Source organism: Pecten maximus, chromosome 11 (genome assembly GCF_902652985.1).
Source record: "Pecten maximus chromosome 11, xPecMax1.1, whole genome shotgun sequence".
Classification (NCBI taxonomy): Eukaryota; Metazoa; Mollusca; class Bivalvia; order Pectinida; family Pectinidae; genus Pecten; species Pecten maximus.
Genome location: NC_047025.1, coordinates 30,944,861 through 30,972,375, shown reverse-complemented (window position 1 = coordinate 30,972,375; position 27,515 = coordinate 30,944,861). Strand labels below are relative to the sequence as shown.

Here is a 27,515-nt window from a genome sequence, read left to right as displayed (position 1 = left end):
TGTTTTTTTTTACAGGAACATCATTAAAAACACCTTGATATCAGTTTGTGTAATTCGTATTTTTTCTCGACCAAAGTATACAGGCATTTTTGTGTTGACTTAGATTAGATCCAATTTTTATGCGTCAAACTTGGAAGTCAACTTAACTGTACATGTCCCAGTGGTGTTTCGGACGAAAACCTCTATATCATCGTACAACACCAAGAACAAGTTTAAACACTGAATTTCTATCGGCGGATAGTCAGTGTCAATTAAAATTACTTCTCGCGCAAATCATTAACATCCGATAATAATAACAGGGTTATTTTTTCTCCTCTAAAAAACCTATTTGACAATTAAAATAATTAGATAAAAAGTCATTACCACTAAATTACTGCAACCTCCCCCCTTTTCAAACTCCTGGATCTGCGCCTGCTTAACAGAACATTTCACACCATTACACAACGCAACTTCAGACCTAATAAATGCTAACAATTAGCAATCAATTCTCAATTCCTTCTCTTTTTAATTAAAAACACGGTTTTTGACGTAATCAATTGAAAAAAAACGTTTCTTTTTTATACTCTGATTAAATAATTCCTCGGAATTCAGCAAAAATATAACTTTATTTATGTCTGATTTTAGTTTTTATTTTATTTTTGCTATAAAGTGTTTTCTTGTATATCCGGAAATACAAATTTAACATACCCTGAAAACCGATCGTCCTCAAATAAAAATTCAAACGTATATACTGAAAACCGGTATCCTGAAAAAACGGACGGATTGCCTCAAATATGAACCAGTCTACATATATGTAAAATCACCTAAGAAATATCAGACCATCTTTATAGGGATTTAATGCTACATGTTCAGACACTTTTGATACAATCAACAGCTGGTCACGTTCAAGGGCTTATACTGATGTATCAAACTCCTTAGTATATCTACATTCACGTATCGTCCTTAAGCGATGATTTCCGTTTTCCTGTAAGTTTGATAATTTGTACTTGTATGTTACACGCCATATCAGACCATATCCTTTATCCTGTCACCACTTAGAGCATTGTCTTATGTTACAGGTACTCCATGACTTCGTCTGTAATCTATGAAGCGTTTTACTTGTCTTTCTTCTAAAGACAGACGGATTGAGTCCCTCGGAGAGTAAGTGAGATAGCACAGAAACCTACAAAATATATCTAAATCAATTCATCAAATTGTAAAAACCGAATTAGACTAATCGTAGTATACAGGTCTAACATTCAGAAAATAGTTCAATTAACCAAACTGAACTTTTCATTGATTTCGAAAAAATGAAAACAACGAGAGATCAAATGAATGCAATACACAATACAAATTGTTTGCGTGTCATATATCACAATTATATTTCTTTAAAAGACAGGTACATAAATATTGATTCCAGGAAAATAAACGGTTTGCACTCTGCGTCATGCCATCGTAAGATTCTTTGACAGTCTGCGGATTTCTTACAGAATATGTCAGGTTTCCAAATATCTAATAAAAATGCTGTTATAGTGCTAATTGAGTCTATTTAGATGTTCAACGTCCCCGTAACAACCAGTCCGAATCGGGGCTACTATAACTACGCGTATATATTTTAACTTATAAATCTGTATGAACTTTATATATAATCATTTGTCCTTTCCCTCTGCCTCTATCCCTTCCTGTGTTTAAATCTTCGTTTTGCGCGAGATGTTTACACGTGCGGAATTATGTCTTATTATTGATATACATATATAATGTCGTCGTTTTTAAAAACTGTTATAAAAAATAATTCTTTAATAAATGTTGATTTCAATTTGGCTACACTTTTGTTTGGAAACCGAGACCTTGCCTTTGACCTGAATTTTAATGTTTTTAGATACTGTATATGCAAACCAGTTACATATTTGATAGTAACACATGTGGACCGTGATGATCTTTCGAAGGTTAAGTTTTCCTTTTATAACTGTATACAGAATCATGCTAGGTTGATGCTTTACATCCAGTATCATGTATCTACTGATGTAGATATGGTAATGATGTAGATGTGGTACTGATGTAGATGTGGTACTGTACTGATGTAGATATGGTAGTGATGTAGATGTGGTAGTGATGTAGATGTGGTACTGATGTAGATGTAGATGTGATACTGATGTAGATGTGGTACTGATGTAGATATAGATGTGGTACTGATGTAGATGTGGTATTGATGTAGATGTAGATGTGGTATTGATGTAGATGTGGTATTGATGTAGGTGTAGATGTGGTACTGATGTATATGTAGATGTAGTAATGATGTAGATGTAGTACTGATGTAAATGTAGATGTGGTACTGATGTAGATGTGGTACTGATGTAGATGTGGTACTGATGTAGATGTGGTACTGATGTAGATGTGGTAGTGATGTAGATGTGGTACTGATGTAGATGTATATGTGATACTGATGTAAATGTAGATGTGGTACTGATGTAGATGTGGTATTGATGTAGATGTAGATGTGGTATTGATGTAGATGTGGTATTGATGTAGGTGTAGATGTGGTACTGATGTATATGTAGATGTAGTAATGATGTAGATGTAGTACTGATGTAAATGTAGATGTGGTACTGATGTAGATGTGGTACTGATGTAGATGTGGTACTGATGTAGATGTGGTACTGATGTAGATGTGGTAGTGATGTAGATGTGGTACTGATGTAGATGTATATGTGATACTGATGTAAATGTAGATGTGGTACTGATGTAGTTGTGGTATTGATGTAGATGTAGATGTGCTACTGATGTAGATGTAGATGTGGTACTGATGTAGATGTGGTACTGGTGTAGATGTGATACTGATGTAGATGTAGATGTGGTACTGATGTGGATGTGATATTGATGTAGATGTAGATGTGGTACTGATGTAGATGTGGTACTGGTGTAGATGTAGATGTGGTACTGATGTGGATGTGATATTGATGTAGATGTAGATGTGGTACTGATGTAGATGTGGTACTGATGTAGATGTAGACGTGGAATTGATGTAAATGTGTTACTGATGTAGATGTAGATGTGGTATTGATGTAGATGTAGTTGTAGATGTGGTACTGATGTAGATGTAGATGTGGTACTGATGTAGATGTGGTATTGATGTAGATGTGGTACTGATGTAGATGTGGTATTGATGTAGATGTGGTACTGATGTAGACGTGGTACTGATGTAGACGTGGTACTGATGTAGATGTGGTACTGATGTAGGTGTGGTACTGATGTAGATGTAGATGTGGTACTGATGAAGATGTGGTACTGATGTAGATGTATATCTGGTACTGATGTAGATGTGGTATTGCTGTAGATTTAGTACTGATGTAGATGTAGATGTGGTACTGATGTAGATGTGGTACTGATGTAGATGTAGATGTGTGATACTGATGTAGATATGGTACTGATGTTGATGTAGATGTGATATTGATGTAGATGTAGATGTGGTACTGATGTAGATGTAGATGTGGTACTGATGTAGATGTGGTACTGATGTAGATGTAGATGTGTGATACTGATGTAGATATGGTACTGATGTTGATGTAGATGTGGTACTGATGTAGTTGTGGTATTGATGTAGATGTATACTTGGCATTGATGTAGATGTGATAATGATGTAGATGTAGATGTGGTACTGATGTGGATGTAGTTGTAGATGTGGTACTGATGTAGATGTATATGTGGTACTGATGTAGATGTAGTTGTAGATTTGGTACTGATGTAGATGTAGATGTGATACTGATGTAGATGTGGTACTGATGTATATCTGGTACTGATGTAGATGTAGATGTGGTACTGATGTAGATGTTGATGTGGTACTGATGTAGATGTAGATGTGGTACTGATGTAGATGTAGATGTGGTACTGATGTAGATGTAGATAGGGTACTGATGTAGATGTGGTACTGATGTAGATGTAGATGTGGTACTGATGTAGATGTAGATGTGGTACTGATGTAGATGTAGATGTGGTACTGATGTAGATGTGGTACTGATGTAGATGTAGATTTGGTACTGATGTAGATGTGGTACTGATGTAGATGTAGATGTGGTACTGATGTATATGTGGTACTGATGTAGATGTAGTTGTAGATGTGGTACTAATGAAGTAAATTATCAACAATCAGTACGGTTATTACAGCATGTTCACCTGTCTGGGTCTTATTTTCTCACTTTTCATGTTTACTTCAAACTTTAACTCGTTGAATCCAGCATACTTTTCTTTTTAAGTGACTGTATTGTTATGAAGACAGGCGCCGAAGTGCTAACTGATAAAGTCCATTTGTTACTGCGATATAGGAAAGAATCCATGTCTCAAACTTCATAAAGGAGGCAGCAGATTTGTTTTGATGTTTAGCAGGAAAAAAATCAGAGATGACCGCATCAGTCGCCTCTCATAATAATCAGAAGCAGAATATAGCCGGCATATTAGTGTATTGATTCGTGAAAGCGAAGGGACAAAATTATACTCAATTACAAAGTCCCCTCTAAACTATATATTTACCTTAATCAAAATAAAACAAAAACAAACAAAAAACAAAAAAACTTGACTAAATTTCCCTTTAATTTACGATGGAATGTAGAATACTTGTACATCCTATACCGATGTCATAATTAATATAAATAAGAAATGATAGTCAAATTCTGTTGGACTTCCACAACTTTATTCAGAATATTTTCCACTGCGTTTATTAAAATTGTCACAATATGCATTGATTGATTGATTATTTATTTATTTATTTATTTATTTATTTATTTATTTATTGACTTCGTATACATGTAAAATATCAAGTTTTCTTTTCATCAAAACACCAAAATAGATTGCGATCTTGAGAAAATGGGGAAGCGAAGGCCTGTTTCTAACCTGGTCCAAAACCGTGTGTTTAATGAATGATAACAAGGTGGAAACACGATACTTTTGAACGGTTGGACTATTTCTGTACCAAGGTCATTTTGGATTTTTCAACGTTCCTTATTTAAAGGAAATTATTAAACTTATTTTTCTATAAGAAGTCCTTATTGAATTTATGAGGAAATTTTAAATCTTATTAAAGGAAATTTTCTGAAATTCTTATATGTTCTGTTATCAAGCTACGTTAGAGTAACAGAGGCCAGGAACAGTGACTAGCTTGTTAACGTCCTTGTTCCGGTTATAACCCAGTCTAGGACATGGCAAGTCGTTTGTTGGTTTTTCATTTATTTCAGACATCTTAATTTAAATTAGATATACATTTCCTTTTTGTCAAAATACAGATATCTGTTTTTAGATTAAAGATATCTCTATTTCAAATACAGATATCTGTAATTTAAATAGCGATATCTGTATTACGTAAATAGATATAGATATTTAAAGATATTTCTAACTATTGAATAAATAGAGATATCTGTATTTTAATAAAGCTAGCTCAATTTATTCCATGATTACAGAAATATGTATTTAAAATATAGATATCTGTATCAAACGGGTAAAACCAAAATGGCTTGCCATACTAGGACAACGGAACAGTTGCTGGCATCACTATAGCTACTTGCTTGCAATTGAAACGGGATTTTTTTTTTCATTTTATTTTGTTCTGTTTCCGTTTTCTTTCCACTCTAAGGAATGTTTTATTTATCAACGGAGTGAAAATTAAACAAATAATAATAATAAAAAAACACTTAAATATATATGGTACTATATTTAACAACTTCGATGAATGTGGAAGGAACTATACTAGGCTAATTACTACTGAATTTTCTTTTTCATAGACAATATTTCACAAAATTATCCAAGAGAAATGACCTCTCGCTCTCCAGGCAAACAACTCTCCACTTTTACAGTATTTTTATGGGAGTTATCTCCCTGGTATTACAACGAAGACGTATGATCATGTCGATCAGATATTGTATGAACTATTTAATGTATTGTGTGCATAACATGCTTCTGTTGCTTATAATAGGATTTCGTCTTCGTTTACCGTATTGGACAAATAAAAGTAATATTGCATATATATATATAGACATCTAACTGGGTTGTTGTCGTCAGCGGTTTACTTACTAATCCTTTTCGGACGTTTGTTCTGCAATAGCTTATTTTCGAATACGCCGCTGGTATGCCAGCTTGTATACTGTATCATATAAGTAAACTCCTAATGACAATAAAAAATGAAATATTAATGAAATAGGCAATTGAATTCATAATACTTGCTTATATAGATAAATAATTTTGCAAGATTGATAAAATACGAAAGTAATTAGAAAGCTCTTTGTTGACATATTTTGGCGGGAGAACTGCTCTGTCAGCTTAATTTAGTCGACCGAACAAGACAGGAGAGAATATGGGAATTCTTGGTTTATCCAAGCTTTTAGGAGACTACGCTCCATCATCTATGAAAGAAAATGAAATTAAGAATTATTTTGGTAAATAATCGGTGCCCTATCACGATTTTTACTCTGTGTCTTGATGACATGTCTTTCATAATCGAGCGGCAATAATAATGTCGTTTCGTACCACGATATAACCTTTTCGTACGTACCATCCAGTTAGTACCATCACAAAAACCATTTCGTACATTTTCCATTTGGTAGTACCTAAAGAAATTTATGAAATGGTTACATTTATATATATGGTACATTTATATTGTCTACCTATGGTACAAAATAGTGAAAAAAAAAGGTACCAAATTGTAATTTGGGTACAAACTGGGGATATGGTATTCAATGGTTAAGGTGCAAAAAGACTAATTCAGTGCAATCGATAATCCTTTTTCTTCTTCTTATGATATCTCCCTCCCGTCAATAATGACGATTTCTTGGAGTGTTTTGGTGTTCAAGCATCCCATTCTGACTAGATCAGTTGTCCAAAGATTTCTGCTTGAATTGACCAAAAAAAAAAAAACACCATGATACAGCTGGCCATATTTTTAAACTAGGGGCCGATGAAACATAAAAAAACCTTTGAAGTAGAAGTCGACAAACATGCAAACATGATAGATTATATCTACAGGTCACTGCTCAGACAATTTACATGGCCAGGACATGTACAATTACACAAAACTTTAATTTTAATACATTTAATGTTCAGGCACCCACCAATAGTTTAATCAGGCACCCACGTATAGATTAATTTGACCCATTGCCATTAAAGAGAAGGAACAGTGAAGAAAGTGATAATTGAATATGATAAACAATTGCACGACGTATGTTGCAGTGTTTTAGTAAAACTTTATCAATAATGGACAGAATAAGTTAATCAATGGAAAAGGAGACATATAGTTGCTGTACAATCATGCAGCATTACGTAAACTTTTTTATTGTAGAGTTTTTGAAGTAGTCTAGAGAAGACGGAATGTACAGCATGAGTAAGAGTTTGGAAGTCCAACTGGCAGCAGCATCACACAATTTAAGCCCTAAAATGATGAACAGCATATTTAACATTCACATATGTATACATGTACTTCCAATAATACATTCACACAGGGGCCGTGGTGGACGAGTGGTTAAGGTGTCCCGACACTTTATCACTAGCCCAACCTCTGGGTTGCAAGTTCGAAACCTATGTGGGGCAGTTGCCAGGTACTGACCGAAAGCCTTTTTTTTTCTCCGGGTACTCCGACTTTCCTCCACCTCGAAACCTGGCACGTCCTTAAATGATCCTGGCTGTTAATAGGACGTTAAACAAAATAAACCAAACCATTCACACAATTCCTGACACAACTCTCGCACAACAATCTAAACACATCATGTTATTTATGTACTTGTCATGATCATATGCTCACATACAGGGTTAACACAAATCAATAAACACTTCACCCATACAAATAAAACAAGCCAAACGTCTACAATAGAACCTACAACAAAAGTTTACTTCACTGCATGCCCACATTTGTTTTTCTTCATTTTGTAAACCTGTATTGTCGGGCTAATAAATCTTACTAATGCTGAATAACTTGACGACAAATTACATGTAAATGCCAGACTAACAAACAAACATTTGAAGTTGTAAACCATTACAACTCGGATCCAGAAATTATTGAAGATCTATTGGTTTAATTAAAGTTTATACACATAGAAATTGTTGTACCATGTAAGACATTAAATTTTGCAGGTCGAAAGGTTGCTATTGATGGTTCTATGTGCATCTATCAGTTTCTTATTGCTGTGCGTCAGGATGGAAATCAGTTAATGTCCGAGGATGGTGAAACTACCAGGTATATCCATGTACCAATTGCTTCTTTATATGGACGTAGAAAATGTTCACATGCACCGTTTCATTAATTAATGAACATGAACTATGATAATCAATAAAATGCAAATGTTAAAGTCAGACCAAATGCTTCAAGTTTGGGTAGGTAGGGAAAATATTTTATTTTAGAGAATGAAATTTTCATACAAATTCAACAATATTTAATTAAAATAAGCATATCTTGGAAATTGTAGAATTTGCTCATATTCCTTTGAAAAGTGCTGTGTAGTATATATTAAAACTAGGATCAACATATTTTCCTTTGATTGAAAGAACATTTGAAAGTTTTGTAATTGGCAGACCTGGTGGTGGTATAGCATTTATATATTTTGCATGTACAAATTGTTAATGGCAAAAATATGTTGCTTTGAGTAATCCATATTGTTACTTCTTCGGGATAGAATTACTAATTAGCCATGTATTAGGACTAGAAAAAATAACTGTAAACTTATTAAAGTTTAAGCTTTTGTTTTGCAGAAAAATACTTTAAAATGTTTAAATACAATAGTACATAGGACTATCCGTTGATGTTTAATACTAGTAGTGATGATAATAGTATTTTATCTGTAGTCATATGACAATATATATGTACATGTATTTTGTATTTGAAGCCATTTGATGGGAATGTTTTACCGGACAATCCGCATGGTTGAGAATGGTATCAAGCCAGTCTACGTATTTGATGGAAAGCCACCAGACATGAAATCAGGGGAGGTAAGTTTAATTGTTTGTAATTGTTTTCATGCAAATACAATCTTTGAAGTTTCTGAAATATAATCAACAATAGATCACTCTTTCGTAAATGTCTATCAGTTTATAAATTCCAATTCCCCTGTATCCGATAGCAGGCATTGGTTTAATAACTAAGATTTCTTTTGTGGAAAAAACAAGAAAGAGTTTTTTTTACCATATTTATTTTGAAATAAACTGGGGCCAACATACAGGTTTAGTGGATTATAATTACATAGCATTTGTTATCATCATTATTAGCTCACCTGGCCCGAAGGGCCGGTGAGCTTATGCCATGGTGCAGCGTCCGGCGTCCGGCGTCCGTCAACTTTTTCTTTAAATTGCTACTAGTCCTAAAGTATTGAATGGATTTTCACAAAATTTGGTCAGGAACATCCTTGGGGGAAGGGGAACAGAGTTTGTATACATTTTTACTCTGAACCCCCAGGGGCCTGAGGGGCGGGGCCAAATAGGGGAAATAGGGTTAATCCTTTAAATCGCTACTAGTCATAAAGTTATGAATGAATTTGAACCAAATTTGGTCAGGAATATCCTTGGCAGAAGGGGAACAAAATTTGGTCAGGAATATCCTTGGCAGAAGGGGAACAGAGTTTGTATAAATTTTTACTCTGAACCCCCAGGGGCCTGAGGGGCGGGGCCAAATAGGGGAAATAGGGTTAATCCTTTAAATCGCTACTAGTCATAAAGTTATTAATGAATTTGAACAAAATTTGGTCAGGAACATCCTTGGCAGAAGGGGAACAGAGTTTGTATAAATTTTTACTCTGAACCCCCAGGGGCCTGAGGGGCGGGGCCAAATAGGGGAAATAGGGTTACTCCTTTAAATCGCTACTAGTCATAAAGTTATGAATGAATTTGAACCAGATTTGGTCAGGAACATCCTTGGCAGAAGGGGAACAGAGTTTGTATAAATTTTTACTCTGAACCCCCAGGGGCCTGAGGGGCGGGGCCAAATAGGGGAAATAGGGTAAATCCTTTAAATCGCTACTAGTCATAAAGTTATGAATGAATTTGAACCAGATTTAGTCAGGAATATTCTTGGCAGAAGGGGAGCAGAGTTTGTATAAATTTTTACTTTGAACCCCCAGGGGCCTGAGGGGCGGGGCCAAGTAGGGGAAATAGAGTTACTCCTTTAAATTGCAACTATAGTCATAAAGTTATGAATGAATTTGAACCAAATTTGGTCAGGAACATCCTTGGCAGAAGGGGAACAGATTTTGTATAAATTTTTACTTTGAACCCCCAGGGGCCTGAGGGGCAGGGCCAAATAGGGGAAATAGGGTTAATCCTTTAAATCGTTACTAGTCATAAAGTTATGAATGAATTTGAACCAAATTTGGTCAGTAACATCCTTGGCAGAAAGGAAACAGAGTTTGTATAAATTTTTACTTTGAACCCCCAGGGGCCTGAGGGGCAGGGCCAAATAGGAGAAATAGGGTTAATCCTTTAAATCATTACTAGTCATAAAGTTATTAATGAATTTGAACCAGATTTGGTCAGGAACATCCTTGGAGGAAGAGGAACAGAGTTTGTTTAAATCTTTATTCTCAACCCCCAGGGGCCTGAGGGGCGGGGGGAAATAGGGTCACTCCTTTAAATCGCTACTACTCCTGAAGTATTGAATAGCTTTTCACCAAATTTGGTCAGGAACATCCTTGAGGGGAGGGGGAACAGAGTTTATATGAATTTTTACTCTGTACCCCTAGGGGCCTAAGGGGCGGGGCCAAGTAGGGGAAATAGAGATTAGTCTTTTAATTGCTACTAGTCATAAAGTTTTAAATGGACTTAAACCAAATATGGTCAGGAATATTCATTGGAGAAGGGGAACCGAGTTGGTATAATGTTTTACTCTGAATCTCCAGGGGACTGAGGAGTGGGGTCTGATAGGGAAAATAGGGGTTAATCCTTTAAAATCGCTATTAATTATTAAGTTACGAATGGATTTTAACTAAATTTGGTCAGGAACATCCAGAGAGGAAGGGGGGGGGGGGGGGGGGGGGGGGAGAAGAGTTTGTATAAATATTGAGGGGCCTGAGGGGCTGGGCCAAATAGGGAAATAGGGGTTACTCCTTTAAATCGTTATTTTCATAAAGTTATGAATGGATTTGAACCAAATTTGGTCTGGAATATCCTTAGGGGAAGGGGGAAAGGGAGTTTATATAAATATTGACTCTGACCCCCAAGGGGCCTGAAGGGAGGGGCCAAATAGGGGAAATAGAGATTTGAGTTTTAAATGGATTTGAACCCAATTTGGTCAGAAACATCCCTGGTGATGGGGGAACAGATTTTGCATAAATGGTTACTGTGACCCTCAATCCCATAACTATGTATAGTATCGCTGGGCATTAAGGGATAAACACAATTTTTATGTAAAAATAGGCCAAAGGGTTTTCCCCACCCTAAGGGACTTAGTTTCTTTAAACACCATTATGGTGTAAAAAATAATCCATATGGTCTTTCAGAGAGTACATTTTTGTATATGTATTGACAAATTGAACATGTACATTATTTTGACATTTGGTCAAATCCAACCAGGTGAGCGATACAGGCCCCATGGGCCTCTTGTTGTAATAAGTAATCTTTGGAGGGGTTGGAGCCAATGTCGGACAAAAGTTTATTGAGCTTACCTGTGGAACTTCACTGAGTATGAATACCTCAGAGGCGATTCAAGTGAATAAACTATCAAATATATTTGGCGATTATTCCTTTCTTTACATTATTGTTATAGTAAAATTTATGGTTGACAGCTGGCCAAGAGAAAAGAAAAACGTGATGAGGCACAGAAAGCTTTAGCTGAAGCTGAGGAAAAAGGTGAGTGAAATAACAATTAAAAACAGAACTTTAATACAGTGATTAGCCTTGTTAGCTCACCGGTTATGAGTAACGGTGAGTTAATGCTGTACTCCTGGCGTCGGCGTCCCACCTTAAGACTTAAGTTTTTGGGATAAATTTTTGGAAGTTCAAAAGTATACACCTCGCACCCTTTTAACTTGTTTTATACATCATTAGAGGTCTAGGAGTGATGTTATGTGACATGCAATTTCAAAATATCATGCATATACGTATATACATAAAAAATGATTGCATAGTGTGATTTCTGCTTCCGATGAGCTTTGCAGTCATTGGTTGCACTTGTTTTATGCCCCACTATTCTAGCGTATTAAGTATTTGCTCAGTCAGTCCACTTAGCTCCATATTGGTGTCGGGTGCAAACAAAGTAAAAACTCAAACGAAAATATTGTACCCTGTCTATCAACAATGAAAAACAAACACTTATTTTCAACAAGATTTTTTAAACATTGTAATTTCAGGTGATGTAGAAAACATTGAAAAATTCAGCAAAAGATTGGTGAAGATGAACAAAGGACATATAGATGACTGTAAAGTTCTTCTAACACACATGGGGATCCCTTACATTGAGGTAAATACAAGAATTATCAGCTTTGTTTTTAGGTCTGCACAGATTCCTTCTTGACAAACGGACTTCCCCACAACCTTATGATTTTGATTTGTTAAAATAATTGTGCAGCTAGAGCATCACAAAGACAGGACATTTTAAGAGTGTGAAATTGAAACCCATTTAATAATTGCATATCATTTCCAATAAATTTTACCTTTTTTTTTGTCTTAAAATTATCTTCCAGATTTGAAATTTAGTTCAAAAACATCTTAAAATTCCTGGCAATATTTTACATGTCTGTAGATGAAATCTGCTGTCACTTTTTTACCTGAACCACAAAATATTGACATGTGTATTTAAGGTAATTTCCTACATGTCCAACTTGGTTATTTGTAGTGGTGCGCCGATCATCGATTATAATCGGTTGACGAATCGAATGCACCTTCGATTTCGACCATCTATTTCCGTTTTTCAAGAATCGATCATCGAACGCGCCCGAATCAAGGGAAGTCACTCTAATGTTATAACCTTAGAATAAAGATGGCGGACGGCTGCCTCGTCGTCGACGACTCCGTTGCAATTGCCACTACAACGGATACTGATACAGAGCTTATAATTCGACCACCCGGGGTTTGAAAGGCAAAGTCAAAAGTTTGGAATATATATGCATTCCGCAAAATAAAAAAAAGAATGGGGTCCTTCTAGAAAAAACCTTGACATGACGGTTGCTGTTTGCCGCCTTTGTAAGAAATGTTACAAAAATACAAGTAGCTACATTTCGGTATTTGATAGTATTAGATAGTGAAAGACTTATAAAATGACTCCATCTGTTTATTATTTTCGATAATAAGTAGCCCTGGAGGAATCATTTGGTTTCTTAATGATAAGTTTTAGCATATTTTATATATATTAGCTGAGTAATGAGGTATGTTTCTGCTAGGTATAAGGGAAACAGTCCAGCCACATTGCTCAATCCCTGCATACTTATATAATCTCGCAATAGGCAATACACAATCTACATTCTACAAAGAAGCACATTTTTTTGTAATTGCATACTGTAATATTAATAGATGAATTTATGGTTTACCACAATATTTGAAATTAACATTTATTCACTGAACTGTTACGTTATGTTTCCAATTTATATTTTTGTTAAATCAAAGAAAGTGGATTTTTTAATCAGTTGTTACTTAATCTGTTGAATAAAACTTTGCTAGTTATAATATTTTTTCTCATAAATAGGTTTCTGAAACTTTATTCGTCAGTTTTGGAAGTCCCAACTATTTGGCCATTGGTAGACAAATTAAAAGCGCTAATAATTGCATTTTCATGCATGATTAATAAAAAAAAACAAAAAAAAACAACACTGGTAGTCTGGTACAATTACAATGTAAATATCCATTGCAAATAATGGCAATATCCATCAATGCATATTCAATGGGATATAATTAATAAGCTCTATGGCATCGCATCATTGCTCTTTTGTAATTCTTGATTTTATATGTGTACCTGCTCATATTGTATTCTACTACTTTTGCATCTAAAATTCAACGAACAAAAGTTACAAAGACCATGTAGAAAATGAAAATGTCACTTTATTAACAAAAGTATATAATCATGGACAATTTCATGTTTTATAAACATATCTGTGAAATCCAGATACTTTTACTGGACTTCATTCTTCTTGGATCATTAATATCTATTTTTTAAGTCATAGCTGTTGACCAAAAGTACAGTTGTAACTGTCTTAATCATTCAATCATACATTCATGTGCACCATCAACTAATGAATAGGAATAATTACACTTACAAAAGATAATTATTGGTACACATTACATAACAAAATGATGATTAATAACTGAAACAAAACACTTGTGATTTAACCGATTATTAATCGGTTGACTACATCGGTTGTCCTATCCGATGCGATCCGATAATCGAAACAGATTTTCAACCGATGTCCCATCACTAGTTATTTGAAATAATGCCAGAATGTCCAAAGGGAAGACCCTGGTATTTTCTGTTCCCAGCTTCCATATATACCAAGTTCTACTGATACCATTATTAGTCCCCTACCGGCATCTTCGCTGGCCACGGCTTCTGATTACGTTATACCAGTGAAACAAGGGGAACTGTTATAGAAGGTTCCCTCTCCATCCATCTTGTATGTATGTATGTAGGAAACCTTTTTTAATCAAACTTCACACAATTATAATAAAGGACCATAATATATCAGACAAGTTTATGGGTCAAGGTCATGGTTACTATTTTTAGCGTGGGCGGTAGTGATGTTCCGATTAATCGAGTTCGTCGAGTATCACTTGTTTGAGACGTTTGATCAATTAATCGAGTAAGAAATCTGTAATCGAGTTTCGTCGGAAGTGCCCTACATCAGGTTTTATGAAAATATATTAGCCAAGTTTCAGATAAACATACGCAAATTCAGCTTGACAGTGTCTACAACACAATCGCTTGCGGGAAATGGTTATGCTTGTATCATACAAAATCAAGCGTCGCAATAACTGGTACAGTGTTTTAATAGTAGGAGGAATGTAAACGTACAGATGACTAAGATTTTGTTTGTAAGATCATAAGCGACTAGCCATGGAAGCAACGTTAACGTATACAATCTTTCTTCCCGGTAAACGGACAGGGTCTATTGTATGGAAACATTTTGGTTTTTAATGAAAACCAGAAGCAGAAGTTCGTTAAGTAGATATACTTTAAATATGACGAAAACTATCTGTAAAATGTGCAGAAAGTCGTATTCCTTCAATGGTTAGTCACAGTTCTACTTTCGTTTTCAAAGTATATTAGACTTTCGATAACGGATGGATTAAAGCATTTTACAGCCCATGCCAAAATTTCCAGTTAGCTTAATACTCCAATGAACAATCCTTTTGTTGTTTTTTTCTGTGTTGAATAAAATTATTTAAAAAAAACAATTTTGGTTTATTTTTTTCTGAGTAATAAACAAATAAACACACAGGAAGATGGTATACATGTATGTATAACAGTTTATTAGTTACTGAAATTGTTGTTGAAAGCATTTCACAAAATATAGAGACATTAATACAAAAAATACATTTGGAAATTAATCGATTTTAATTGATCATCGATTGGTTTCACACAAGTGATGATCGATCAGAAAATTTCAACCGATTCCCAACACTAGTGGGTCGTAGGGGACATGTGTTTCGTTAGTATGCTTGTTTTGAATGATTATGTGTCCATTGCCACGAACATAAAACTAAGAACAAACCGACTTTGATCTTTAGGCTCCTGGTGAGGCAGAGGCCCAGTGTGCAGCTTTGGTGAAAGCAGGAAAAGTTTTCGCCACCAGTACAGAAGATATGGACGCCCTCACATTTGGTACCAATGTGCTTCTGAGGAACCTTACCGTCAGTGAGGCCAGGTAGATCATAATTCCATTCCACCATCAATTTCCCATAACATGAATATATTAAGTAATATGAATACAACAGGGATTGAAAAATGATCTAAGGATATTGAATATACCATTATTTATTTGAAACTGGTGTTAATTGTAAATTTCTCTTTTCAGGAAATTGCCAATTAAAGAATATTATTACAGTAAAATTTTAGAAGAAATTGGATTAAATAAGGATGAAGTGAGTATTAAATGTACCTGATATTTTTGATGTCGCTCTTTGGATTAGGCGTATTTTGGTATTGTGATTTTGATGATTCCAATATAACTATTAAACGTTAGCATGACACAAGCAGCAGAAACCTGAATGCTCATCATTGTTCAAGTTGTAGTAGGATATCAGTCTGTCAGCACTTTCATTTCTGTGAATCCAGGTGGTTAACATTGCTGATATATTACACAATGGTTCTCAGATATGTAGATGTATCTGTTCATCTGTCCAAGTTCATTAGGTAAAAAGTCCTTTGTATTTTTATGTTATGGCACTCCAGTTTAGCTCACCATTTGAGTTGGACAGCATCACATACAGAAAAAGACCCTTTGAGACAAGTATTTAGTTTAATGAATACCTCCAAACTCAACCAGTATAATAAAATCTACAACAAATCTTTTATAAAATCATCTACAGTGCAAAAATATTGAAATGATTCATAAATCTGTTACAGTTCATCGATTTATGCATACTGTTAGGCTGTGACTACTGCGAGTCAATTCGTGGTATTGGACCTAAACGAGCGATTGATCTGATCAAACAGCACAAAAGCATTGAAGAAATACTGAAACATTTAGACACAAAGGTTTGTATGAGCTTTAATAGTGCTAGAATATGATATTTGTCTACCTATTTTCGATAATGGCAATAAAGGAAGAATTAAGCACAAACATTGACAATATAGAGAACATTTTATGAATATCATGTTGTGCATTGTAACACAGTTGGAACCCAACACTTCAGTAAACAGCTTTGTAACAATGTTTATATTAAGTTAAATGGCTTTTAGTTTCCTTTCCATTTTCTTACAGAAATACACAGTTCCAGAAGACTGGATGTTCAAGGTATTTTCGGGTTAAAGTGTAAACTTGTTAAAATTGTATAAGATGATGTAATAATTAATCAAAAGTTATCATCCTGAAGACTTCTTCAGGGGGATTGCTTTCTCAAAAAAATTGTCCTGATGAAGACTCTGTGATAGGACCGAAAATATAATCCACTTACTGAGTATGTTGTGATTATTCCTCTCCTCTTAATTAGATTAACCTTGATTTATCCTTCCCTGGAAATTTTACTTTGTTTTATGATAAAGGTAGTCTACCCTCAAATTCATTAATAACTTGACTGTAAAAACCATTTTCATTAACATTTATAATATTATTTGTATTGGTAGTAATGCAAAAATCACATTTCCAGAAAATATGATTAGATGATTAGAATGTACAGTGGTTGATTTTATAAACCAGGCACTGTAGGAGTTGTTAAACTAGTATTTGATTTTTCATCCCTCTTAAGGGGAAATCATGATCAGTGCCAATTGTTTAAAGATCTGAAGCAGACAAGTTAAAATATTAAATACATTATCTTGCAGGAAGCACGACGGTTATTCCAGGAGCCAGATGTGGCAGAACCTGATGATATAGATGTATGTATCTTTAGTTATGAATATTAACTGTGAAAATAAGGCTTTTGTAACCGCAGGGCTTTTTCTCACTGGTTTGTGAAGCGGCCTTTTTGTCTCATTTTGGGAAAACAATTGGTGAATTGGGAAAAAAAAATTTTGGGAATTCAGGTTAAATATGAAATAATTTCCATTGAGAATGGGGCCCATTAACGGCCCCAAAAAGCCCTTTAAAAAAACCTGAACCGGGCAACAAATAATCTCATCAATGTACTGATCAGTTGGTCTATCAATTGAAACTGATTGGATATCCAACTGGTTAATTTACTTTAAGGGATTTTTCCAACTGGTTAATTTACTTTAAGAGATTTTTCCAACTGGTTAATTTACTTTAAGAGATTTTTATGTGTAATACTATGTTACATCTACTGATGTGTATTCTTGTATAACTCCCTTGTTGGTATTTTGATGTGTTCAGTGATATTTTGTTATTTTTCAGCTCAAATGGTCAGAGCCAGATGAGGATGGTTTAATAAAGTTTATGTGTGAGGAGAAGAATTTCAGGTATGAATTGATCGATCCTGACCTGTGATTTAATCAATCCTGACCTGTGATTTAATCGATCCTGACCTGGATTTAATCGATCCTGACCTGTGATTTAATCGATCCTGACCTGTGATTTAATCGATCCTGACCTATGATTTAATCGATCCTGACCTGTGATTTAATCGATCCTGACCTATGATTTAATCGATCCTGACCTGTGATTTAATCCATCCTGACCTGTGATTTAATCGATCCTGTCCTGTGATTTAATCGATCCTGATCTGTGATTTAATCGATCCTGACCTGTGATTTAATCGATCCTGACTTGTGATTTAATCTATCCTGACCTATGATTTAATCAATCCTGACCTGTGGTTTAATTGATCCTGACCTGTGATTTAAATCGATCCTGACCTGTGATTTAATCTATCCTGACCTGTGGTTTACTCGATCCTGACCTGTGATTTAATCTATCCTGACCTGTGATTTAATCAATCCTGACCTGTGGTTTAATTGATCCTGATCTTTGATTTAATCTATCCTGACTTGTGGTTTACTCGATCCTGACCTGTGATTTAATTGATTGTGACCTGTGGTTTAATCGATCCTGACCTGATTTAATCAATCCTGACCTGTGATTTGATCGATCCTGTCCTGTGATTTAATCGATCCTGACCTGTGATTTAATCCATCCTGACCTCTGGTTTACTCTATCCTGACCTGTGATTTAATCGATCCTAACCAGTTATTTAATCGATCCTGACCTGTGATTTAATCGATCCTAACCTGTGATTTAATCGATCCTGACTTGTGATTTAATCCATCCTGACCTCTGGTTTACTCGATCCTGACCTGTGATTTAATCGATCCTAACCTGTTATTTAATCGATCCTGCCCTGTGATTTGATCGATCCTAACCTGTGATTTAATCGATCCTGACCTGTGATTTAATCGATCCTGACTTGTGATTTAATCGATCCTAACCTGTTATTTAATGGATCCTGTCCTGCGATTTAATCGATCCTGACCTGTGATTTAATCAATCCTGTTTTGTGATTTAATCGATCCTGACCTCTGATTATTTTTATACCCCCGCAACGAAGTTAGGGGGGGTATACTGGAATCAGGTTGTCTGTCCGTCCCTCCGTCCGTCCGTCCGTCTGTCTGTAGACGCATTTTGTCCGGACAACTCCTCCTAAACCGATGGGCTAATTCCGATGACACAAATATTAATGATCATGTGTAGATGTGCATGCCACTTTATTTTTCTCAAAATTATGGTTGCTATGGCAACTGGTCACTATAAACAGGTTTTCTGATAAGAACCATAACTTTAAGTTTGTCCGGACAACTCCTAAACCGAAGGGCGGATTTCAATGAAACTTCACACAAATATAGAGGACCATGTGTAGATGTGCATGCCACTTTATTTTTCTCAAAATGATGGTTGCTAAGGCAACTGGTCACTATAAACAGGTTTTCCAATAAGAACCATAACTTTAAGTTTGTCCGGACAACTCCTCCTAAACTTAATGGGCAATTTCAATGAAACTTCACACAAATAAAGAGGACCATGTGTAGATGTGCATGCCACTTTATTTTTCTCAAAATTATGGTTGCTATGGCAACTTGTCACTATAAACAGGTTTTCTGAAAAGAACCATAACTTTAAGTTTGTCCGGACAACTCCTTCTAAACTGAAGGGCCGATTTCAATGAAACTTCACACAAATATAGAGGACCATACGTAGATGTGCATGCCACTTTTTTTTTTTTTCAAAATTATGGTTGCTATGGCAACTGATCACTATAAACAGGTTTTCCGATAAGAGCCATAACTTTATGCTTGTCTCACACAAATATAGAGGACCATGGGTAGATGTGCATGCCACTTTCTTTTTCTCAAAATTATGGTTGTTATGGCAACTGGTAACTATATTACTGGGTTATCTTAGTTAGCCTCTAATTAATAGTTCCAATTCACCATTGACTCGTGCAGATTGCGGGGGTATTAGTCAGCCATCCTGGCGACAGTTCTAGTTGTTCTTTAGTTTTTAAACGAACATTAATGTTCGGTTATTGCAATCAAGAACTAGACTGAGAAATATGACCATATTTGGTAACCACATTCACCAATACGCCATCTACTGTCTGTTTCAATGAAATATGGCTGCCCCCATTGCCTTACGCTTCAAATAATTTACCTGCAAAAACATCTTCGTTTTATATAGTAGTTTTACCGAAAATGTGGAAATATATTCAGTAGATGTTTTGAAGATGCACACGATTTGAGAAATGCATAACGCTAGCGAAATGTTAAGACTAAATGAACCTGAACTTTGCGAATAACTCCAGGTCAATATATTTATGTAAACAACTATTGTGCAGGCGCATTCGTCTCCGGATGTTTAGAAAGTTTTGCTCTTCCGTGTTCATTCCAAAACGGCTGACATTATAGCATAGGTCTGCAAATATGTCCGCGATTTACTTAAATGTGTAATATGTATATTCTAGAATGTTACATCATTATCAACTAGGTGTGTATTTCTATAATTTAGAGAAAGAAATATATCAATAACGGCATACGAGACGATACATTGTATTATACTATAGGTTACTGTACGTGTTAACGGTGTTTGCGAGAAAGAACTGTACATATGTACAGACTTACAATTAGGTGGCATTTGTGGTCAGGGTGACTGGTCATAGCGTTAACGTTGTCATCGATTTCCATATACCAATTTCCTTTGACGAAAATGACCAATAAATCAAATACAAATGATAATATCTTTTTATGTGCACGGGATTGCTTGTTGTAGGCGATACTTGGAACATATTTACTGTTGTAAGGGAGGTAACTGCAAGATTACGGAAATCAAAAGTTAAACCAATTTGATTGGTCGATTCTTCCACGACTTTGGCAGGGGGTTTACAATCGAAGTGACAGATTTCTTACGGCAATATTCAGATGATATCAACAATAACATTTTTGGATACGTGTGGTTGGCAGTTGTCATGTTTAAAATGAACAATTATATAGCTTGTTTTTATTTCGGCACAGACGAGAATATTTACTGAAACGGACCACACGTGAAGCGGACTTGGAAATACCAAAACGAAGAAAAATGGGGCTTAATTATAATATAAATTGGCATTATTTTCAGAGGATTGACCAATATATATGTTCTTCAATGCCTAATTGTATCATATATAAAATATTAGAGGTTTATTTGACCGAATTTTAAATTAATTATTCATTTGCGAATCGCGGCCCGATTGTCGTTAGAGTTGTATTACCGAAATGGCCGATAGTGGACCCAAAATCGATATTTTTACGAGAATTTTTTTTTCATTTACCTGGAAGTATTTTGAAATAATTTGAAAAATACCGAATTCACGACCAAATTTTCGATTGTGACGAACTACTGAGACGGTGTTAAGTTCATGTTAAGTCAATCTGATAAAAATCAGCTGTTACATGGCTACGTTTACTATGCACTACGTCTACTAGGTAATTTTTTTTAAAGACGGAAATCCGGATTATCTAAAAAACAAATGCAAAAATACTTGTGATATTCACTTAATTTGATATTCAGCCGTTAATTGTTATCTGTAGTTTTATAACTTCAGATATATTGTGATTGATACTCTATATAATATTGCTGTGGAACTTGTGTTATTTTTCAAACAAATTCATTTTAATAATTTGTTAATTTAGAATTTTCATCAAGTCATGATCAAGACTTGAAATTCTCACTACACCATACTTCAAACACGGAGAAATCAATGAATTGATAAACTGAAAATTGAAGTCAAGCAAATGAGTTAATATTTACCTTAAGTATTTTTTCAATATACAACAAATGTTCAGATGACTATTTGTGCCATGCTGTTACAAGATTTCAGTTACAATTCTAAGATTGAATTAGTATGTAAATATATGTTATCCTGTCAATATCCACAAAGCGAGTGTAGTCTACTGTACTCAAAGTCATGCCAGTAGATAGCGGTACATATACTTACTGCTTACATCTAGTGCTTACTTGTATGAACTATAAATTAATCAATAACAAAATGGTTCATATATTTCTATATATGACTTCACAAATTATGTGGTGTCTGAAGATCTGAATGAAGTTAATAAACAATGTATTAAATTATTTTTATGAAATATTCAAGTCACAGATCATTCTCTTTTAAAAATATTGATTTCAGGTCCATTTTGGTAATTCAACTATGACGGCAATCAGGCCTCGAATGGCGAATGATTACAAAAAATTTAAATACGTCTCGGTCAAATAAACCCCTAATATTTTACATATGATTAATTTTGACATTGGAGAACATATAATTGTGTCCATTCTCTAATATAAGCACTGGTAGAAAGTACAGAATAGAGCTTCATAAATATATTATCAAAATTACTAATTACCCCGGTAAATACAACATTTTACATAAACCTCCCATGACTGATGGTGAACTTAAACTTGCAAATCTCCTGTGTCATTCCAATTTTGATATGTGTAAATATATACACGTACGGTATATATATAGATATAGATATGGAATGATTCACAAATTTGCATACAGTTATGGAATCTTATAACACCCCATAAAAAGTTCTCTCCACATAAAGGATGTGATTTGTGCAATTACATTGCTGAACTGTGTGGTTCACTATGATTGGATGATCAACATTGGAAAGGGACAATAAATAGGGAATGTGTCATCCCATCGAATGGACTGTAACCTTTATCAGCTTTGAAGTTGAAAATGAAGCTTGAAGTTTTCTTTTCCTGTTTGCTGAATTATTTGATGAAGATAGTCTTTATATGGTTGTTATTCTTTATCACATTGTGTACAATACTGTAATTATACCAGAAGTATATCTATTCATATAAAGATTTATTAACATCAAATGATTCCTGAACAAAAGGAGTCAAGTTTTTTGTTTTGAAGTACCATACCTGCTTGAGTACAGTTTCAATAGGATACATTCCTAATGCGGGCCTTGATTAGCAGCTCTGGTTTTGGTTTTCAGTAGTTCTTTATGTGTGTTTCATCATATTAAGTTGAAATATGCTAAACTAACGATGGAACTAGCCTAAATTTAGTGCATATTAGAAGTTGGCATCAATAAGGTCACAGAGTCCTGGCTGTATTATAACTGATGATGCCTTCCCGAAAGAAAGAAGACATATTTTATTTTCATCCACAGAAACATGCATGTGTTCAATCATATTAGAACAGCTGCAAACATTTCAAATTATTTGCAATTAATTCCTAAACCAATATCAGTAAATTTATCAACTTTAAACTTAGAAGATTACTGATTTTGCATTAAACAATAATGTTCGTTTACAGTACTTCCAGTACTTTGATTTTGTAGAAAATTTCACAAATTGTTTCTGATACAGTTTTTGGACTGTGATAATTTTTTATACAATATATAAATGTATATATATATATATTAAAATGCACTATACAATTTCAGATATTGTGAAATAGGATTTAGAACATTACCATATTTGATAAGCTGTGTCCCACTATGTTGTGTATGATAAAGTAGTCTAACACAGCTGTGTAAATTGGAATGTCACCTGTTTCAGCGAGGACAGAATGAGAAATGGAATGAAGAAGCTAACAAAGGCCCGTCAAGGGACCACTCAGGGTCGACTAGACTCTTTTTTCTCTGTTGTGTCATCAACAACATCATCAACGAAAAAACGAAAAGTAAGTTGTTCCTTGAGAGAAGTGTACAAGATGCTCCAGCAGATCAGCTGATATTGGTATACATTTATATGTATATTCTTGATGGTTTGCATCAGATGTCATTGGACATGGAAAGTTTAATGCTTGTTTCTCAACCTTATTAATGAAAAAATATGAGTGGCAAACACTTTTTATGCCCCAAATGCAATGCAACTAGCTAATCTCATGAAGTGCTGATGTGATCCTCACCAAACTGGGTTTTGGGGTGTCAAGTGGTAGTGGGGGCATTAATGTCTTAGACATTTTCCCTCCTCCAACACTGTGGTGAGAGGACATTTTATCTTTTCTATATTTATCAACAGGATTTTAACAACGTTAATCATTTCAATTTTATTCAATACAGTAAAAGCAAAATTGAAAAATGATATCAAGATTACGGGTCAGATTAAAAAAACTAGATGAGATCAAGTTTACCTTGATATAATTGAACTCAAATTGTACTTTTATTACAGATGGATGAACAAAAAGGATCATCAAAAAAGAAGGGTCGAGGAGGTGGTGGATTTAAACGGGGAAAATAGGTCACCATGTTTCAGTTATTACACAATGCAGTTAGCTCTGATGGAAGAGGAAGTAACTGTGTGCACATTCCTGGAGACAAAGTGATAGGTTGATTTACTGTAAACTGTCAGAAAACATCAGACATCGAGTATAATTAACAAATAATTCATGGTCTTGCTGGTAGAACAGGTACCTTTTACACTTTTTGGGAAGCAATCCCAGTATCATATTTGCTGTAGTCAGATGCTGTTTGGAAGAACATTGGCTAACAAAATATTTGTAAATCTGGTGTAAATCAATGTAAACACATTAGATCATTGTTAATATCTACAGTCTAAGGAGAAACTACTACTCAATTTTACATGGTCATGGATTATTTTGAAAGATACTCACTGGATGTTGAAGAAATCAGTATCTTTATGATAAATATGACTACCGGTAAATAGAAGAAAGTAGATTAAGATTCAACTGTCTTTATGCAAGGGTTGTAGAAGGATGTTTTAGTAGTTAGAAAGGATCCCATCCTTATTAACTCACTCAGCTAAAAGGTCATTCATAACTGACTCCATAATCAGCTCGGCTGATTGTTTCTACTCCAAAATTTCACAATGACATAATCTTTTAACAAAATTTTTAACAGTTTAGTAAAAGATCTTTAGACACACTGTACCCAGTTCACTGAACAGGTCCTCTCAATCAAAGGTAATCACCTCGTAATCACCTCATCTGATTGGATGATTACTGTCTTCCTACTTCATAGGTACTCGCCATACAGATGATAATTAGAGTTTGCTTACTTACCATGCCATTCCATCAAATATCTAAGATATTCGGATCTGATTCCTTCAGAGACATTGATTGATAGTTTCCTCAGAATCTCATCACTTTCTAACTCCATGAAGTGATAACTTGGTGTTGTATAACTCTTTATACTATTTGGCATTTTATGTACTGACCATAGTACTGTTGTTGAATATAATAAGATATTTACCTATAAAACGTGTCTTTAATGAGAGATGTGTTGGTCGTTAATGATAACTACACTATCATGTATGTGAGATGTGTTGGTCGTTAATGATAACTACACTATCATGTATATGAGAGTTAATGATAACTACACTATCATGTTTGTGAGACGTGTTGGTCGTTAATGATAACTACACTATCATGTATGTGAGACGTGTTGGTCGTTAATGATAATTACACTATCATGTATGTGAGACGTGTTGGTCGTTAATGATAATTACACTATCATGTATGTGAGACGTGTTGGTCGTTAATGATAATTACACTATCATGTATGTGAGACGTGTTGGTCGTTAATGATAACTACACTATCATGTCTGTGAGATGTGTTGGTCGTTAATGATAATTACACTATCATGTATGTGAGATGTGTCGGTCGTTAATGATAACTACACTATCATGTATGTGAGATGTGTCGGTCGTTAATGATAACTACACTATCATGTATGTGAGATGTGTTGGTCGTTAATAATAACTACACTATCATGTATGTGAGACATGTTGGTCGTTAATGATAACTACACTATCATGTTTGTGAGATGTGTCGGTCGTTAATGATAACTACACTATCATGTATGTGAGACGTGTCAGTCGTTAATGATAATTACACTATCATGTTTGTGAGATGTGTTGGTCGTTAATGATAACTACACTATCATGTATGTGAGACGTGTTGGTCGTTAATGATAACTACACTATCATGTTTGTGAGACGTGTCGGTCGTTAATGATAACTACACTATCATGTATGTGAGACGTGTCGGTCGTTAATGATAACTACACTATCATGTATGTGAGACGTGTTGGTCGTTAATGATAACTACACTATCATGTATATGAGAGTTAATGATAACTACACTATCATGTATGTGAGACGTGTCGGTCGTTAATGATAACTACACTATCATGTATATGAGAGTTAATGATAACTACACTATCATGTATGTGAGACGTGTCGGTCGTTAATGATAACTACACTATCATGTATGTGAGACGTGTTGGTCGTTAATGATAACTACACTATCATGTATGTGAGACGTGTTGGTCGTTAATGATAACTACACTATCATGTATGTGAGACGTGTCGGTCGTTAATGATAACTACACTATCATGTATGTGAGACGTGTCGGTCGTTAATGATAACTACACTATCATGTTTGTGAGACGTGTTGGTCGTTAATGATAACTACACTGTCATGTTTGTGAGACGTGTTGGTCGTTAATGATCCTGTATGTGAGAATTTATTGTATAGTTATTCTCTGTCACCTTTTGTTGAATACACTGACAACTACATACTGATCCTTGTGTCTTATGTTTTTTTTTTACCTCGCCTGTCTAAAGTTTATGTTAACTTATATGTCATAGTGCAGCTTCTGTCGTCTGCTAGTCATGAACCTCTTTCTTCAAAAAGCTCATATTCCAAGAACGTTTTGATATAAGGCAGGTAGCTTTCGGGATGAAGCCAAAGTTTGTGAATATACATGTAAATTAGCTTGGCCCGTATTGAAATATATACATGTATGACAGACTATTGTTATTTGGCTAAAAGCTTGAACCCCAACATCTGATTTAAGGAAAAAGCTTCAAAGAGTTGCAATATTTAGGTAGTAGCTACCTGATATGAAACCCACAAAGTTTGCAAATAGAATTAATCTTGGACCAACTTTCAATTCCATGGGCATTTTAAAACTACTGAAATAGACAAGTTTGTTCAAATAAATGACCTTTCTCTACTAACTTTCAAGGTCATGGTGATGAATTGTGTTTAAATCTTATAAGACCTCTGAATCTGATAAATAACAGATTCCTAATAACCGAGATTCCTTATATTATTCTGGCCAGAAGTATGCTAATTTTCAAGGTCATAGGGGTCGTGTGTGATAAAATCTCCAAAATAATTTCTTCGTTAGTTATATTGCTGCTCAGTATTACGATATTTGATATAACCTACTGGAAAGAAATTATACTAAGGTGGTATACTCATTTAATGCGTATAGCAACCTAGAAAGTCCATGGAAAGGATTTTTTAAAAATGTACTCAAATTTGAATAACCTGCTGGACAGGTGGGTGATACGTGCCAAGTTAGCCTTTAACAAAATATAGTTTTACTGGACATCATTGAATACAATAGATCAGGTTTACGACTGCTGATCTAATTATACAATTAGGGGTGTCGGAATCTATAAGTTAAAGTCTAATATTAAATATTAGGCAGGTTTACACAGCAGATAT

At 34.8% G+C, this 27,515-nt stretch overlaps 1 protein-coding gene across 2 annotated transcripts; it reads left to right on the top strand.

Annotated features, from left to right (window-relative positions):
- The first annotated feature begins 948 nt into the window (after positions 1–948).
- Positions 949–26,582, top strand: LOC117338402 (flap endonuclease 1-like). 2 transcript variants are annotated; one of them, XM_033899754.1, is made up of 13 exons: positions 949–1,140; positions 8,086–8,188; positions 8,835–8,937; positions 11,721–11,784; positions 12,285–12,394; positions 15,652–15,788; positions 15,939–16,005; positions 16,490–16,621; positions 16,848–16,880; positions 17,408–17,461; positions 17,937–18,001; positions 23,592–23,715; positions 24,207–26,582. In XM_033899754.1, exons 2-13 carry the CDS (start codon positions 8,112–8,114, stop codon positions 24,273–24,275), a joined length of 1,035 nt encoding a protein of 344 aa, XP_033755645.1. In that variant the 5' UTR covers positions 949–1,140; positions 8,086–8,111; the 3' UTR covers positions 24,276–26,582. The 2 variants fall into 2 exon arrangements, with proteins under 2 accessions (XP_033755645.1, XP_033755644.1); XM_033899753.1 differs by lacking the exon at positions 949–1,140 and adding an exon at positions 6,262–6,398.
- Positions 26,583–27,515: the final 933 nt, after the last annotated feature.

What these genes read in the sequence shown, in the direction of transcription:
- LOC117338402 (XM_033899753.1), top strand. Translation starts at nt 6,317, where the DNA reads ATGGGAATTCTTGGTTTATCCAAGCTTTTAGGAGACTACGCTCCATCA. An exon ending in TGAAACATTTAGACACAAAG is followed by an intron (nt 16,622 to 16,847) that starts GTTTGTATGAGC and finishes ATTTTCTTACAG; the next exon opens with AAATACACAGTTCCAGAAGA. An exon ending in CAGAACCTGATGATATAGAT is followed by an intron (nt 17,462 to 17,936) that starts GTATGTATCTTT and finishes GTTATTTTTCAG; the next exon opens with CTCAAATGGTCAGAGCCAGA.